Consider the following 17326-nt stretch of genomic DNA (forward strand, 5'->3'; position numbering starts at 1 on the left):
CTTTGGGGTTGCTGTTTATTCTGGGCGGTCCTTACAAAGTTTGCCCAATCCTTGACAACCTGTCCAGAAGCCAGACCCCAGGATCTGCTGGAGCTGCTCTTCCTCCTGGAGACACCTTGACTGGCCAGAACACACCCCAAAATCTTACAGCCATGCTTTACACCATGGCTTTGGGATGGTAAAATGCACAAGGGTCAAGCCAGGCCAAGAAGGCTGTGGGAGGACCATGTCATGCCTCACACATGTCCAGCAATGGTGTCCCAAGTCCTGATGGATCTGTCCAGGTGCAGCTGACCTTTGTGGAGCCCAACACAGGCTGTGCCCCATGCAATGGCAGCACCAGCCCATGGCAGGGGAGTTTATTGAGGTCAGATGGTACTAGGAACTGCATGGCTAAATCCTTCCTACGTAAAATACCCTTTAATCAGCTTACAGGGTGTTCAAGAACTTCTACCTCCCCCATTCCTATTTTCCCCTTCCTGTGTCTGTCAGGCCATGTGGGCAGTGGGGATTGTCTCTGGTGTGTTTGCAGGTGAGCCTGGCCCACGCCACTGTGATGACGGTGATGCTGCTCCAGCTGAGAGCAGATTGGAGGCAATTCCTTGCATCATTCCCAGGTCTGTAAGAGAAAGGACCCTAATTGGAATAAGGGGATTGGAGGATTTAGCCTTCTAAATGCTCCTTTCTTGTACAGGATGCTTTCAGGAGTGGTTTTAATCTTTACCACCTGATTTCATGATTTTAGCTGTAAGAGTGAAGAGTGGGATGGAAGGAAGAGGCAAGCAGGGCAGCCCAGGTGGGCTTGGAAGAAGAAGGAAAATCACAGTCCCATATGGTCATGGAACCTCAGAAAAACACTTACTCCAATCACAAAGGGGAAAATTAAGCTAAGAAGGTGTGTAGATCCAGGATATGTGTGTCTTTCTTTCTACCTACATGCTCCTGAGGTGGCTTGGATTGTCTGTGTCTCTCCCTTGCTTTGTTTGACTGAAACATGTGGCACCTTTCTGGATTTGCACCAGTTTAAAACAAAAACCAGATGTGAGGGACAAAAGCACAAAATGTCACATACCTGGAGTTGTGCCTGCTTGGTCTGAAGTCAGGAGGAAAGGTGCTGGACATGCTGGTGACATCCTTGGCTGGCAGCATTATCAAGGGGCAAGGACTGCAAAACATTTGTCAGGAGCTCTGGGTTGTGCTGGAGCAGACCTCAGTCATTTTGGTCAAAGTTGTATCTGCTTCCTGCCAAGCCCTTGGGTGAAATCTGCAGTAAACCCCAGCTTTTTTGAAAGAAAAAAAAAAATATATTAAGTGTTTGGCTCATGACAAAAAAAAAAAAAAAAAAAAAAAAAAAAAAAAAAAAAAAAAAAAAAGCCCAAATGCTTAAAACATTTTGCTAAGAATTCAGAAGAACAAAGGGGAAAGTATTCTGTTAGTGCAGGAGTGGTATCTTGGGTCCTGGCAGAGTGCCTTGGCTCTCCCGAGTACAGGATAAGAGGTGCTTTGCAAATGAGAACATCCCTCTGAAGTAGGGATAGGTGCTAAGCCAGAGGGTCCCCTGGTATGCCTCCCTAGGAATGCTGGATGAGCCAGGCCCACCCTGCAGCAGGAACACCTGTGACAAGCCTTGAATCTGGAAGGGTTGCCATGAGGCACTTCCTTCCTGCAAGCAAATCATAGTGTCCTAGACTGCAAGGCAAGATGTATTCTATTTGCCATCTGTTAGAGGTGGGGCAGTTATCTTCTGTTAATTGGGCAGTTTTCCTTCTCTCTTCCATAAACCAATCCTCCCTCCAGGAGATATCTTCTGTTCATGGGACATTGACTGTCACTGCGTGACTGATAAAATTACAGGATCCCATTTTGAGAAGCTCTGCCCAGGGGGAGGAGCCAAACATTCCTACCTGGATATAATCTGGTATTTCGGGACAGCAGAACAGCTTTTCCACTGCATTCCCAGAGGAACAGCTGCCTCTTCCACTGCATCTTCAGAGGAAGACTACACCCTTTTCTACAGGATCACTGCTCCAACAGAACCACACCTGACACACCAGGAGGACTGCAGGCACAATTCCAATTGGACTGCTGCCAACACCCTGTCCAACAGGGTGTCAGGTTGTATTTTGACTCTGTCAGTGTTGTTTTGATTTACTGCCTTTTTTTTTCCCTAATAAAGAACTGTTATTCCTGCTCCCATATTTTTACCTGAGAGCCCCCTTAATTTCAAATTTATAACAATTCAGAGGGAGAGAGTTTACATTTTCCATTTCAGGGGGACTCCTGCCTTTCTTAGCAGACACCTGTCTGTCCAAACCTAGACACATAGAATCATGGAATCACTGGGGTTGGAAAGGACCTCCAAGACCATCAAGTCCAACTTGTGCCCGACCCCTGCCTTGTCACCCAGCCCAGAGCACTGAGTGCCACATCCAGTTGTTCCTTGGACACCTCCAGGGATGGGGACTCCACCACCTCCCTGGGCAGCCCCTTCCAGTACCTGACCATCTTTTCCATGAGGAAATTCTTCCTGAGAAGAAATTCTTCCTGCCTGCTCAGGAATGGGTACTGTAGGGAGAAAGAAGAGTTGGTTTTACTGTGGGTGGCAATGTGATCTAGAAAAGGAAAGGCCAAGCTCAGGGCACAGTCTTTTTACTGGAAGAAGGGAACTCTGTTTTCCCAACCTATGAGTGCATCATTGCTGTCTCCCTGTCACCAAGGAAGCCCAAAGTAGGTTTTAAAGACAAGCTGTCTCCCCCATCAATCACCTGCTGGAATTTTACACCCCATGGAACTCCTTCCAAAGCTCCCCTGGTTTTCCCTGGGCTGGTTTTCCCACCCAAGTGGGAAAAAAAAATTGCCCGCCCCCTGGTTATGTTCCCAGGGTGGAACAACACATCCCAGTGCAGGCGTCACCAAAACTGCTGGAAAAACAAAAAACTCACCAGCAACATTTTTAGTGTTAGAGAATCAAGGCATTACTTTATTCTGGCCAGGATGTGCAGCAGAAATAATTTCATCCACACATTGCCTGCATTGTGCAGAGAAAATCCTGCCTTGATCCTTTAACACAGGGACACGACCACAGGGACTGGGTGGCTTCTTCCCCAGGCTACTCTGGCCACCCTTGCTGGCCCAGTGCTGCTTCCTGCCCAGCTGGAAGCTCCCTGTACCTGCAGTACAGGAGCACTGAGCACGCTCACATTTCCCTTGTGTCTGGCCTTATCACGGCTCTAATTGGCATCAGCGCTGTAATCTCAGCCTCCAGCTGTTCGTGTGTCTGGGGAAGAGGAGAAAGCACTTCGGGGAATTAATTTGAATTAGAAGAACGATGTACACTGTGGACAGCTGTCCCAGGTGTGCCGTCCCAGCACCGAGCACAGCAGCTCCTGACACAGCTGCTTGGGCTGCATTTCGGCTCATCCCTCCCTGACTTTGACACCCTGTCCAGTAAACAGGAACAGGCTTTGTCAAGATGAGCATGGAGGGAGGTGCACTCACAGGTGCTTGCTGCTCCCAGTCACGCCTTTCCCTGCTTTTCCTGTTTGTGTTGTCCTCCACTTCTCCCCGTTCCCAGGAGGTTTTTCCCAACAAGTGGGTCTAATAAGCTCAGTGATGTTTTAAACCCAGTAGGAGTTCTTGAGTTATATTATTTTGATCTGTCCTGTGCCACAAGCCCTTGTATCTCATCGGGTCACTCTTGTGTGAGATCAATTAAGTAGTTAAGCTGAAACCAGGCATCCACAAAAATATCTAGTTTTGACTCCAAGCAAACAGAGGTAGAAAATGCAGCCACTTTTTCCATAGTTTCACCCCCACAGCTAACCACTAGCATTAGTTTTACATCTTAAATGGATTTATGATAACTTACTAGAATGGTAAATGTCAAAAGAACCATTCAGCATGTAAATAAAGCCCTGCAGCTTCTTGGGAGACTGGGAGAGCCTGGAAAGCCCACAGAGCTGTGCCATCCTCTTCTCTCTCTTGCAAAATCTCACCTGAGAGGGGGGATGCTGCCTCTGCCTCTTTTTTGAGAAATGCATTACAGGAGATTGGAAAGCAGGATGGCTTTGTTGCCGATGAGTGTCTCACAGAGAATTGCCAGGCTGAATATGGCAAATAAAAGGAACACGATTAGCCTTGAAAGCTCTTTGTTTTCCTCCCTTTGTCCTGAACCTGAAGGCAGCCGAGAGAGCTGATGCTATCAGGGCACTATTCATCAGCTGACTTTGGCACATCTGTCCTGGAACTTTGGCAGTGACATTGTTCCCCTTTTCTATTTAAATTTGTAGTGCCTCAGATGTGAAAAAATATGGTGATAAAAGTTCCATCTCCTTGTGGAGACTGACAGATGTCTCACTTTGCAAACTACCTGATCCTTTGAACTGGCTGGGAATCAAATCCTCCATTAATTTGTCCTGGGGGAGTCTCTGCAGGACTCCTTCTGGCTTCTTGGCAGAGGACCAGCTTCCTTTGGTCAGGGACCAGCTCCACCACAGCCATAAACCACACTGCTTATCTCCCTGAGTTTCTTTTCCAAACACTCCGAAAAGGCAGATCTCACACTGGTTTATTGCTTTGGGTGTTTTTCTGGTGCTGCCCTTTTCCTGCCACAAGGAGCAGCTGTGGTGCTTCCACAACTTCTGTCACAGCGGGATGGGGAACGAGGAAACTGCAGGCTGTGCATTCAAACAAAAAGGGGTTGTTCCAAAACACCAATCACATCAGACCCTCTCCAAAGGTGCTCTAAGCATTCCTAGTCCATAACTCCTCCTGGTTTCCATGAGGGTGACCCATGACTCCATCCTTTGTCATCTGTTTTTTGTGCAGTTGACGTGACTTCTTTGGATATGCTGATGTAAGACAAACTTTCCTTCTCCTCTGCTAGGAGGGCAGCTCCTCTTATCCAAGAAAGGAATTGTGTTTAATGTCTGTAGCCTGTTTGCCATGGAAGCACTGTCTTATTTAGTGATTTGCATGGCTACTCACTACTGGAAGTCAAAAGCATTATTTCACATTAGTTTAATCCACTCCAGGATTAAATTAGTTTAGGATTAAGGCTCTGTTAGTCTGGAATATGAGTTTCCACACTGAGAATTAAGAGTCATTCAGCACTAACCCACAGGGAAAATTGAGATAATGAATGTAAATTAACAGTTAAAGGGGATTAGAGGAATGGCACTAATCCCTGTGGGAAGGTAGGAGGACAGCAGTCACATTTCCATCCTGCTCTCTTGGCTGCTCAGGTGGTTTAAACATAAATAAATTCAGAGTATTCTGTACACACAATTTCATGAATGCACTTCAGGGTTTTCTTGTACTACTTTGAGTTGGTTTCTAAGAATAAAAAGGGCTCTAGTGAAAGTGGTTCCACTGTCTCAGCCCCTCAGAGTGAGGGCTGTGTCAGTAGCCAGGCTTTAGGGATCAAACCCAGATAGAAAAAGCTGTGACCAGATGATGGAAACCATCTTCCTTGTCTGAACTTCCCAGCAGATGAGGTATCACCAAGCTCCAAACCTGGCAGATGTGCAACCATGCTTGTGTCCTTCTGAGTCCAACACAAACCATTCCCAAAAGGAACGTAGAGATACAGGTATGTGAGTACCTAGTCCAGTGCTGGTGACAGACAGATCTAGAGCAAGATGTGGTCCCACTCAGGCCAGGTGGAATTGTCTCTCCTGTCTTTGCACACTAGAAGAGGGAGATGACTGGAAAAACAAATCCATGGGTATTGGGATCAACATGAGGATGGGCAGCCTTCATTGGGATGGGAGAGAAGGGTGGTACAACTCCGTAGTTACTAAAGACATGGCATTCTTGCTGGCTTTAGAAAAGACCTGGAAGCCCCACCTCTGGAGGCAGAATTTAGCCAACCAGACTGTTGTCCAAGTGCTTAAACCAAGGGAATTTTCTCCTACTCATGTATGGAACTGCAGACCCACAGCAGCTGGGCAAAACAGACTGTGTGGATCAGCTGCTGTTAGTCCAGTCCAAGGGAATAACAGCGCTTGGATCTGTGTCCCGAGGCTGACACCAGGGCTGTGGCCTTCCCATGCTGCACATGCTGAGGGGTAACTGTGACCCTTCCCAAAAAAGAGTAAGGGAACTTGGGGCAGCAAGGGCAGGGTTTGGAGAGAGGATTTCTTCCACAAGTCTCAATAGTTTGGATGAAACTCTGATAGCTGCAGCCTATAAACAGATCTTAGAAGCAATTTGTCTCATAAAAATCTTCCAATAAAGTATTTTTCCCTTCAATGTAGTATAAATGTCTCTTTACTGCTATGCCTTCTCTTCCCACTGCCTTCCACAAACACCAGGCTGACCTGAATGCTTACCTGCCATCAACATCTGGGCTGAGGTTTGGTGGCACAGCTGCAGAGATGCCCACAGAGTCTGTATCAGCTCTCACATCTCCCAGGTTATCTGGGTTAGAAATGGAAGGTCACACCTCCCCGTGCCTCCTGATCCTGCAGGTGCATAGGTACCCTGCAAACACCATTTTCCTCTCATTTTCTGCAGTAAGACACCCCAGCCCCCAAGTTCAGCTCATGACCTGCCACCCCATCTTTGCTCCCACACTTGTGCCTATCTGGTTTCTTCCTGTATTCTACATTTCTGCAGTTGTTTATTCCTGCCCAAGCATGGGTAAGGTGCAGAATTCCTTTTGAAGTGCATCCTGCCATTTATCAAGAGCACTTTGAATCCCTACTCTGTGCTCAAAGATGCCCTCAGCATCCTGTCTTGGCAGTATCTTCAAATTTCATTATGGACTGTCTGGACCTTCACTCAGTTTAATTACAAACTCCTAAACATTACTAGATTCTACACACACATCGGAATAAAATTTCCCCGTTATTCACCTGATCTGTATTAATTCCAATTCTTTCCTCTAACATTGCTTAAGAGAACACCCCCATGTGAGAATGCAGCAAGACCATGTGAGAACACACCAAGACCTCTGCAGCGCTCGGGACACCGGGACACCGGGAGCCGGGACACCGGGAGCCTGCTCCCCCCCTCCGCCACCCCTTAAGCCGCTTGGTGACCCAGTTGTCCCCGCGGGGCCGGGGCCGGGGCCGGGCGGGGCGGCGGCGGAGGCTCCTCCCGCGGCTCGGCGGGCAGCTCCCGGCCGCCGGCCCGGCTCCGTGCGCGGGGCTGCGGGGGCAGCGCCGCGGGGCCATGGGCAACGGCACCGGCGGACCCCCGCCCGCCGTACCCGGCCACAGCATCGCCGCCCTGGTGCTCGGCATCCTCCTCATCCTCCTCATTGTCGGCGGCAACGGGCTCGTCTGTCTGAGCGTCTGCACGGAGCGGGCGCTCAAGACCACCACCAACTACTTCATCGTCAGCCTCGCCGTGGCCGACCTGCTGCTCGCCCTCCTCGTCCTGCCCCTCTACGTCTACTCCGAGGTGAGACAGCCCGGGGACACCGGGGGACGGCGGGCTGGCGCTTGTGTGCCCGCCGAGCCTGCAGGTTACAAGGCAGCGCGGGGGGCGGGGGGCAAGAGACCAAGTACCGAGGGTCAAAGCCGCTCTCTGGGCTTGCTCCCCACCGCCACCCCGCCGGCCCGGGAGTGCTCCCCGCCTCGGGACGGCCCTGCCCTCCGGGATGTGGCTCTTACCTGCGAGCGTCACGGCATCGCACAGCGCTGCGGGACCACGGGCGGCGGGGAGCGTGCGAGTTCCTGGGATCCCCGTCCGAACCGCGCCGAGCAGGGATGCCCCGAGTGGAGGCACACCGGGGTGGCCGTCCCTTGGTTTGCACGCTGACCAGGCTGCCGTCAGCAAATGGATAGGAAGAGACAGGTGCGGTGCTCAGTTTGGCATAAAGTGAGCCTTGGTGATAAAGGGAGAGCTTTAGCATCTTTAGCCAGGAAACAACTTTCCATATTGTCTGAGAAGGGAGAAGCTCTTTTCCATTCAGCTCTTTTCCGGGAGCTGAATGGGATTTGGTCACCCTGCACCAAGGTGGCTTTGGTTGGCACATTGTTGCTTGGCACAGGCCTGACCCAGCACACAATAGCAGCTCAGGGACGTGGGGCAGACTTGCTGTTCACTCCCAAAATCTTTCACCCCCAAGACTGTGACAGCTGAGGGAAAGAACAACAGTCACTCCTGAGGCTGAGTGGTTCTCTCTGTAACATTTACTGCCAGGGACAAATAAAACCTTATGCTTGCAGGGGAATGTTTTAGAACCTGTTAGTACCAGCTGGTGGCTCTTCCCTGCTCAAGAGGATGAAAGCATCCACTGGGCCAAATAGCAGGTTTTTCTACCCATCCTGATGGCAGCTGGTAGTGTGGATCTTCTTCCCAGCTGTGAAATAGCATCTCCCCTCTTGTCCTCTTTTGCAAGCTATGCGGAGCACCCCGTGGCTCAGCAGGCCCTGACTATGCAGGCCTGTACTCCCCTAAGCAAGGCAGGCTGCAGATTAGAGCTTAGAATGGTCTCTACCTCATCCTAGGATTTTGCAGGACACCGTGACCTCTCTGGAGGCAGGTATTGTGGAGCAGCAGGTTCATCTGGGGACCCATGAGAAGAACCAAGGAAGAACTGGAACATTAGGGTCCTCTTTTTTTTCCACTGTGCTTTTCATTTTGGAGGATTTGCTTTTCCCTCATTATCTCAATTTTGCTGTGGTTAGAAAGACACATTCTTCATCATTCTTCTCAGCTATTTTTTGCTAATTGGGATCCCTTTTCTTCCTTACTCTTTCTGTTGTCTCTTGATGCCTTCAGTCCCCAGGTCTCTCTATGGGCAGCCACCAACACCAGAGTGTTTTCCTTTTGCCTGCAGGTGGGAATTTTGCTGGAATATATAAAATACAGGTTAACGTATTCTAGGGTACCTCTGAAAATGCTTCCAATGGGGCAGGAGTATTGTGGGGCTTTCTTTGAATACCACAGACATTCTACAAGTTCTGGATTCTCAGGTAATGGGTGTTCATACCTGTATGAGCTTTAAAAACTGGTGCTGTCCACTTTGTGGTGACACTTGGTACGTTCACTTCCATGGCTGTTCATAAACATCAGTGCTGTGAAGGAATTCTTCCATGACTCTGCTCCCAGGATATTAAACACAGGGAGTGAAGGTACTGTATGACAGAAGTCTTTCCCTTCCATCCTCTGGAGCTCCTACAGCCAGGCAGGCATTCAGAGGTACAAAAGAGCACAGGCACCAGGATTTGCACCCCTGGTGCTGGGAGGGAATGCACGGAGCAGGTGAGGGAAGTGCTGAACAGGTACAGAGAGAGAGAGCGCTGTGGAGCATCAGAGCCCCCTCGAGCACGCAGTAGGGCTCTGATGTGTAGAGCAACTCCAGCTCCTTTGCTGCAGCAGTTCCCATTCCGTGCTTGGAAGCTTCTCTGTGGGCTCAGAGCCTGCAGGTGCCCATTTTCATTTTAACTGTCTCCTGCACACTGGTGCAGGATTTCCAGCTCATTTTGTTCTGAAATAAGAAAAAGGGAGAGTAACCACTGAATCCATGCCAGAGGACAGAATTTTTGTGGTTTCTTTTCTTTGCGTTTTTTTTTCCTTGGTGGCAAAACTCAGAATTAGATGTTGGGATACAAGATGCAGGGTGTAGTGATTGCTCTTTAAAACTAGCTTGGTTTCAGCTTGCACTCTGTACCAAACATGGTAGCCACTGAAAATATGGACTGGACAGTCCTGGATATTCACCTCAATCTTCATTCTGAGTATGGGGTTTTTGTTTTTTTGTTTTAAACTTTAGTACAACTCCTGACTCCTGACTAAAGGTGGACTCTGAGGGCCTATTTAAAAACTCAAAAACCAGCAGAGGCGGTGGGTTTTTGCTTTTTTAGCAGGAACAGAACAATAAACTGAGCATTTTTTCATTCAGCAGGGACTTGCTCACCTTGTGCTGTTTTCCTGTGAGGTGGCATCTTGTGTTCCAGTTTTGGAAGCATTCCTCCAAGTCAGAGCTTTAGAAGACAGCAGGAGGGACTTAACTTTTGAGGTGACATCTGACATCCTCACAAACAACAGATCTCCGTCCTCCAAGCCTCAGTGAGGATGGGATTCCTTCCTGTGGGATGTGGATGATCCTTTGCTGTCATTCACAGAAGCTGGAGCACAGTGGGAGAGTCCTTGATCTTGGCTTTTATTTCTGGTTGTTAAGAAAGGTCATTTCAGACACTGGCAGCAATTATGGACATACACTCTCCTTCCACTGGACTTTTCCAAATATGGAACAAAGACATGTTACAATGTTTTCCAGTTGTAATTACCATCCTGGTGGGCAGAAGGCACTTACCTTCCTGCCTGCTTGGGAATCTCAGGTCTTAGCAGTATGATGGGGAGAGGTAATGGTAACTTCCATGGGGAAGTTGCACTGCTCTTCTCCCAGCTTTGGCTTTCTGCTGAGTGTGTCAAGTGCTTTCCAGCAATCAATCCAGTGCCAGAAAGGTGGGGGTGATGGGAAGTAAGGGGGAAGGAAATGGCCTGGAGCACTCTCAGGCATTAACTGTTATTCCTGAAGAGCAGAATTCTGCTTTCATGCGAAGAGAGGCCAGAAGAAGATCCTAGAGAGTCCCTGGAGCATTGATAGCACTGAAACAGGGGTTAGCTGAGGAAGCAGAGCTATGGTGCTGTGGAGTTACTGCAGGATATCACTTGGCTCTGGGAAGGAGCTGCATGGCTCCACAGGCTTGCCTGGTGAGGCAAGCTTCCTCTTCCCAGACACTGTGATAATGGCAGGAGTCCCAAAGACTCTGGGATACTTACAGGAGTTATACGGTCCTCATCAAGTGGAGGCATCCCAGCAATTATGGCAGGCACCAGGACAAGCTCCCCACATAGACTGTGCTCTGGAGCACACCTATACCTGTACCTGCTGCTCCTGTGATCAGCTCTCTGCTAATCCCTGCCAAGCAGCAGAGCTGTGGAACAGGCCTGAGCCAGGAAGCTGCTGGCAGGAGCTGAGGGTGTTGGTTATGTAAACATCTTTGCCACTAAGACCTGGGTAAGTGATTATGGAAAAGAGGAAACAGTTTGAGCAGATTTGCGTGTTTACCTGGCCCCTTCTCCACGTCAGGGAAGATGAGTGTTCCCAGCAGGCATGATGATGGAGCAGCCAGTAAAAACCACGTGAGCTATCTTCTTATCTTGGTAAGGGTGATGGGTTCTGCCCAAAACTTTCAGGGTGTCACTGGTTTGGTATCAAAACATCTATTTTCTTGCAGTGTTTTCTGTGTGCCTGTGATGCAGCTCCTCTAATGAGAGGCCAGACCTCTACCCTCTCCAAATTTCCCCTGGCTGTCTGTGAATGCATGTCAGCTTGTTCGCAGCAGGATTTGGGATTAGTCTTTCCTAGAACGTTACAGTTTTAGTGGAAATAGATGTTATTCTGGGCCTGGCTGATGTCTGAGCCACACAAAGTACCAGGGAGGTGCGACAGGCCAGCAGTTACAAACCAGTGCTTAGGGTTTTTTTTTCAGATACCAGTAACTGGGGAAAGGTGCCTTGGAATTCTTGGCCCTCATAATGTCTCAGATGGACGATGAGGCTTTTTCATGATCTCTGAAAAACCTTGACCTCAGTGATTTAAGAAACAACATCAGAGCAGATACAAGGCACCTCTGTCTTATGTCCCACTCCCGCTTCTTCCTCTCCTCTTGCAGGCTGCGTTGTGTATTATGGGGACTGTGACAGTTGTCACAACTCATGACAAAAAGCCCCAAGTCAGCTTCTGGTGGACATGGGGACAATTCTTTGGCTCTGATGCTGGACTTTGTCCACTGGCATGGACTATTGCTCTTCCAACTTGTGTCACAGCCTTCTCATTCCATGCTATGTCTTTGAGCCATGGCTGCACCGAGGCAGATGCTTGTTCAAAGTCCAGATGGGCATCTCCAAATTCCCTTTCAGGCTCCTGCTGTTCTCTGCATGTGGCAGGACTGAGACAAGAGCTGGTATCAGAAGAAATAGGACTAAAACCTTTGGCTCTATCCTGGTTCCTGCCCTCAGGAGCTCTTCTGGCATCAGGCTGGTTTAGAAGGCAGAGTTTTCCTTACAAATTAGCTGTGCTTAGAAATAAGGATACCAGAATGGGCTGACTAGGAAGGCAGCTGCAAGGGTGTTTGAGAAGCCAAGTCTGTCTCCTGCCATCCACTATCCTATAAAAATTTCTGCATTGTATTCTGGAAAAGTGGAGAACCCAAAGAGCTGCTGGAGGTGCAGTTCCTCTGAAGCACTTCTTAAAGGAATCTTGAGCTGTTTGTGATCCCTAGATCTTTACACTGTGTACCTAGATGGGCTAATCTGCTGCAGCCCCCTGGAATTAGGTACTCCTTAATCACATGGCCCAGCAAAGCCTCTTATCCAAGTTACTCTCCCATCAGAAGGGTCCTTGGCACGTTTTACCAAGGTGGGCAGGTGACAAACACGGCAGAATGGGAAGTTCTCTCCTAGCACCTCCTCCAAAGCCAGAGTCTAGGGAAATGTTTATAGCATTTTCCAAGTGCCCAACTTTAATCTCACATGATCCAAAGGTGCTGCAGATTGAGAGCCCCTGGCCTTTTCAGAATCAATTAATTCATCTAAATCACAAATAGAGTTGGAAAACTGTAGCCCAAAATAAATTTTTTCTTTCTCATAAGCTGAACTGAACCTGTCAAGATCCCAGTGAGCTTGGCAGAAATTTGGCTTTTGATGATTCAGGTCCCAAATTCAGTTTGGAGTGTCTGCATTGTGCTGGAGAATAGGCTGACTGAAGCACTCAGGTCTGACTCCAGAGCTTCCCTGGAGGTATCTCAAGGAGATGCTGTGCAAAAATAGCAAAACAGTTACTTCAGACACTCCTTTGGCTTTACAGCTTCTCTAATCATAATCCTGTGCTTGACATCATTACTGGCTGATATTAATCCCTGCAGAGCTGCCTGCCCTGTTGCTGGCAGGGCCTGGGGTTCAGCACCTTCCAGGCTTTCTGTGGAGTGTGTTCCCCACGTGGCTCTACTCTGTGCTGGGATGAATGAAATCAGAAGCTGTTGTTTAGCACCAGCACAGGAACAAATCCATACCTGCTTCCTGAAACCTGCAACATTAAAGGGCAGCAACATTAGTCTCTATGAGCACTGGCTGGCTATTGCTATAGAGAAAAAGGTCCCTGGGATTTATATATATATATAAATAATTTTTAAGCAGCACATTTTCTATAGATAAAAATAGATAATAAATTATATATATTAGATGATGCATGTTATCTGTAGATAAACATACATAGAGAATTAAAGGTATTACATGCAGCAATATATATACTGTAGTAATATTTATCATATATATTTTAATAAAAGCATAAAGAGAGTACAGATAGTTTGATATTTTGCAATATCAAAATAAAGTGTTTGAGTCAGAAATGACAAGGGGCCATTGCTACTGAACACTTTCTTTCAAGCTAAAATCATACTTATTTGTACATTTTATTGGGTTTTTAACCTCTCTCTGCAGAGCGGCCCAAAGGACAGTGGAATTTTCCTCACAGTCTCAAACACAGAGGAAAAATTCCCTGCTGCCCTTGTGTTGACAGCCTATTGAGCTTCCTGGTTTACCTGTGCAGGTGTGAGCAAATTGATAGGTCTCTGCCTGTGCTCAAGGAGCTCATGGGAATAACAGCATAGGAATGGGATCAAGGTGACCTATTTCTGTATCAGCCTAAAAAGTGCTTTAATGTTAAAAGAACAAGCTGGGTTTGTACCTGGGTGAGACAAGCACTTGATTGGAACAAAGTGCTGCAAGTAGTTTCTGGCTGTATGAGCATCAGCCGTTGCTGTCCTTCTGTCTGTCCTGCTGCCTGTCCTGTACTATGGGCTGTGCAGAGTCTGTGCTGCTGGCTGAGACATGACTGAGCTGAAAATCACCAAGGATGGCAGAGTCAACATTTCCAGGTGGTTCAGAGCACTGACACTGGTCCCTGCTGCTCTGCCCTGGTGGCTGTGACTGTGGGGAGAGAATCAGAAGTTGTTACTCACTGCCTGGACCCGGTCTCCAGAGGCTGGACTTGTGCTTGGCCTGCCAGGATGGAACAGTTGTGTAACCCAGGGAAACCGTTCACAACATCTGCACACAAGGGCTTGGAGTGGCTGGGACACAGAAGTGGAAGAAGAGCTTTGTGCTCTGTCTCTTGCTTGCTTGGGGATTGACCTCAGGATGCTGTGCAGTCAATATTGCTTTGTTGGAGAGATCTTGGGGTCCTGAACTGGGGGGTCAGAGGAGTTTGGGGGTACCTGATCTCACCCAAGGGAGTGCAATGTCCTGTGTCCATTTCTCTGCCCAGCATGACTCGGCTGTACTGATGGTCTGAGGGCTCAGTTCTCCAGACAGGTCAGAACCACAAGCCTGAGCAGCTCAGGCTGTGGGCTCTGTGTGGGGCTGATTCCCATGTGCTGCTGCTGCTGCGCTGGGAGCATCGTGCCATGGGATGAGCACTCAGCTTTGGGCTGCTTGTTTGGAGCAAACATGAGTGGCTGATGCACCCAGGCATGGCCATGTTACTGTCATTTTAAAGGATACAGCATCTGCTGACCCCAAGGATCTTTTCAGTTCCAGGGAGGAGTGTGGTCCCTCAGCACGGTGCTGTGCGATGCCCTGATGACCATGGACGTGATGCTGTGCACGGCCTCCATCTTCAACCTGTGTGCTATCAGCGTGGATCGGTGAGTGGCTTCCTGCTCTGGCTGTGCTTGAGCAGCACACTGGTTCCACAGGCCCTTGCCAGTGTCCCAAGCAGGGAGGATTCTGCCCTCCCCTAAGGAGGATGTTCTGCCCTAATGGCCTCCACCACCAGGTTTGTGTCCCATCAGTGGTGGCCAAGCTGAAAGCTGATTGTGTGATGACCCAGAGCTGTCCCTTGGCTGTTCTGGTTGTATCCCAGGCCTCAGCGTTAGTAAAGTAAATTAATGGGGGGAAGGACAGTGGCAAGGAGTTTGAGGCCGCTTGGTTACATTAGCAGTGCCACCACCACACCAGGACTGACTCACTCGGGGGCTGTGTTGGCAGGTTCATCGCTGTTCAAATCCCACTCAACTACAACCGGCGGCAGATCGACCTGCGGCAGCTGATCCTTATATCCACCACCTGGATATTCGCCTTTGCTGTGGCATCCCCAGTCATATTTGGCCTCAACAATGTCCCAGACCGGGACCCCAGCTTGTGCCAACTGGAGGATGACAACTACATCGTGTATTCCTCCATCTGCTCCTTCTTCATCCCATGCCCTGTCATGCTGGTTCTGTACTGTGGCATGTTCCAAGGACTCAAGCGCTGGGAAGAAGCCCGGAAGGCCAAGCTGAGAGGCTGCATCTACGGAGCCAACAGGAAGTTGTATCACCCCCCAACCTTGATGGAGAGAGAGCAGACCCGGCTGGGGCTGCTGGAGTGCAGCCCCTACGCCCGTGCTGGCCTCCCTGGGGAGTGTGGGATGAACAGTGGGATCCAGACTGTGTCCTACCCACACCTCAGGTACCCGCATCCAGGGCACAGGCGCAAGCAGGCCAAGATCAACGGCCGGGAGCGCAAGGCCATGCGGGTGCTGCCAGTTGTCGTCGGTGAGTGGCTGTCAGGGATGGCTGGGAAGGGTAGGAAATGTGCCACCTTATCACACCACAGCACTCAGACTGGCAGGACCTGGGTGAATCCAGAGCAGTGCCAAAAACCACCACCCTTGAGAAAGAACACATACAGTGTTTATACCCCAACCTCCCTCCAAGGCAAACCTATGACTCCCAATATCTTACATGCAAAGCCAAAGCAAGACTAACTTAAGAATAATGTTTAGGACAGGAAAAACATCCCAATTTTTTGTCTGGACATAAGCCCAGCTCCACATGTCAGCACAACTACTGCCTTTTCCCTGAGTGCCTGAGCTGTGTATGTCTTTTTTGGCTCAGGCTTTGTGAAATTAAACCCTTTTGAACATCCACATCACCTTCTCTCTTTATTGTCCTCCTGGCAGGTGCTTTCCTCTTCTGCTGGACACCTTTTTTTGTGGTGCACATTACCAGGGCTCTCTGCAAGTCCTGCTCCATTCCCCCTGAAGTCACCAGCACTGTCACTTGGCTGGGCTACGTCAACAGTGCTCTCAACCCCATCATTTACACCGTGTTCAACGCCGAGTTCAGAAACTTCTTCCGCAAAGTCTTGCACTTCTTCTGCTGAGCCCTCTGTGCAGGAGGAGCCACTGGGCAGGAGGAACCACTGGGTCATTTTTTGTATCATTCATTAAAGATCTATTTCTGCCTCTGTTCTGTTGTCTTTGTTGGGGATGAGGGGAGGATAAGGAGAGCTGGCAGCTGAAGGAAGGGCCTCCTCAGGTCCTTGTAGTAAGGTGTTACAGGTGAGGGCCAGTGGATGCAGCTTGAATCCTCTTCCCACTGGAAACTGCTAAAGTGTAGCCACTTCTTTAACACTTGCTGCTTGATGTAAACAGTGATTATAACAGTAATTTCTAATCTTCTGGCTTCTAGGGTGTTATTAACAGGGCTGTGAGGTGACATCGACACGAGTCTGGGGGAACAAAGGTTGTTAAGCTAATTTCCCAGATGTCCACATGCCAGACAAAGGTACCAAGCTCATTTCCAGATGTCCATATGCCAAGTGAGGGTGAATCTACCTATGCAATCTCCTTTCCCCTTATCCTTGATAATTTTAAACCCCAAAACTGATTTCACTCATGTTTAACAAGGGTTTTAAAAAGGTGCCATAATGTTATTGCTAGTGCTCCAGAATTTCCTGTGAAGCCACACAATTCCTGCCAGGAACCATTTCCAGCCTCAGGAAAAAATCCTTCAATCCTTCATACCTTTAGGTGAACCTGCATGCAGCTACAGCCACAGCAGCCAGTGGGACAGGTGCTGCTCATCGCTGGGGCTCAGAGGCAACAAAAATAATATTGCAGAAAATTACAGTCTTCCAAGTAATGATTTTGTACAGGATTTCTGCTTTCCAGGAGGGAATTTGCTTGGAAGCAGAACGGAAAAGGGACATCTCGAGTATTCCTTTGACTAAAAATAACAAGTGCTCAATTTCTCATCAGCAAACACTCAATTCCCACATGATTATATTGTGCATTTCTGAGCTGTCGCACGCTGGGTTGGGGCACAGCTGCCCCAGGTACCAGGGCACCATGGGCTTTCCAGAGGTGCTGTTTCAGAGTTGTCTTTGCTGCATCCAAATGCAGGATACAAGAAAGACTGTAAATGAGCTGTGTTAGTGTGGGCTCAATTAAGACTGTCTTCTCAATTAACTAATTGTCTCCAAGTTCTAGACAACGGGCAATCAGCATTTAGCTATGAGTAGAAACCATTTCCAACACTCA

General features: G+C 48.8%; 1 protein-coding gene across 1 annotated transcript; it reads left to right on the forward strand.

Annotated features, from left to right (window-relative positions):
• The first annotated feature begins 7176 nt into the window (after positions 1-7176).
• On the forward strand, positions 7177-16204 carry DRD4 (dopamine receptor D4). The gene is made up of 4 exons (XM_053946538.1): positions 7177-7407; positions 14554-14666; positions 15010-15557; positions 15965-16204. Exons 1-4 carry the CDS (start codon positions 7177-7179, stop codon positions 16165-16167), a joined length of 1095 nt encoding a protein of 364 aa, XP_053802513.1. The 3' UTR covers positions 16168-16204.
• The last annotated feature ends 1122 nt before the right edge of the window (positions 16205-17326 follow it).

The sequence above is a fragment of the Vidua chalybeata genome, chromosome 6, assembly GCF_026979565.1.
Source record: "Vidua chalybeata isolate OUT-0048 chromosome 6, bVidCha1 merged haplotype, whole genome shotgun sequence".
Lineage (NCBI taxonomy): Eukaryota > Metazoa > Chordata > Aves > Passeriformes > Viduidae > Vidua > Vidua chalybeata.

Bases quoted from the DNA above. Each gene is read 5' to 3' on its own strand.
- DRD4 (XM_053946538.1), top strand. From the start codon at position 7,177: ATGGGCAACGGCACCGGCGGACCCCCGCCCGCCGTACCCGGCCACAGC. The intron at 14,667-15,009 runs GTGAGTGGCTTC...CTGTGTTGGCAG, and splicing joins TGTGCTATCAGCGTGGATCG to GTTCATCGCTGTTCAAATCC. The intron at 15,558-15,964 runs GTGAGTGGCTGT...TCCTCCTGGCAG, and splicing joins GGTGCTGCCAGTTGTCGTCG to GTGCTTTCCTCTTCTGCTGG.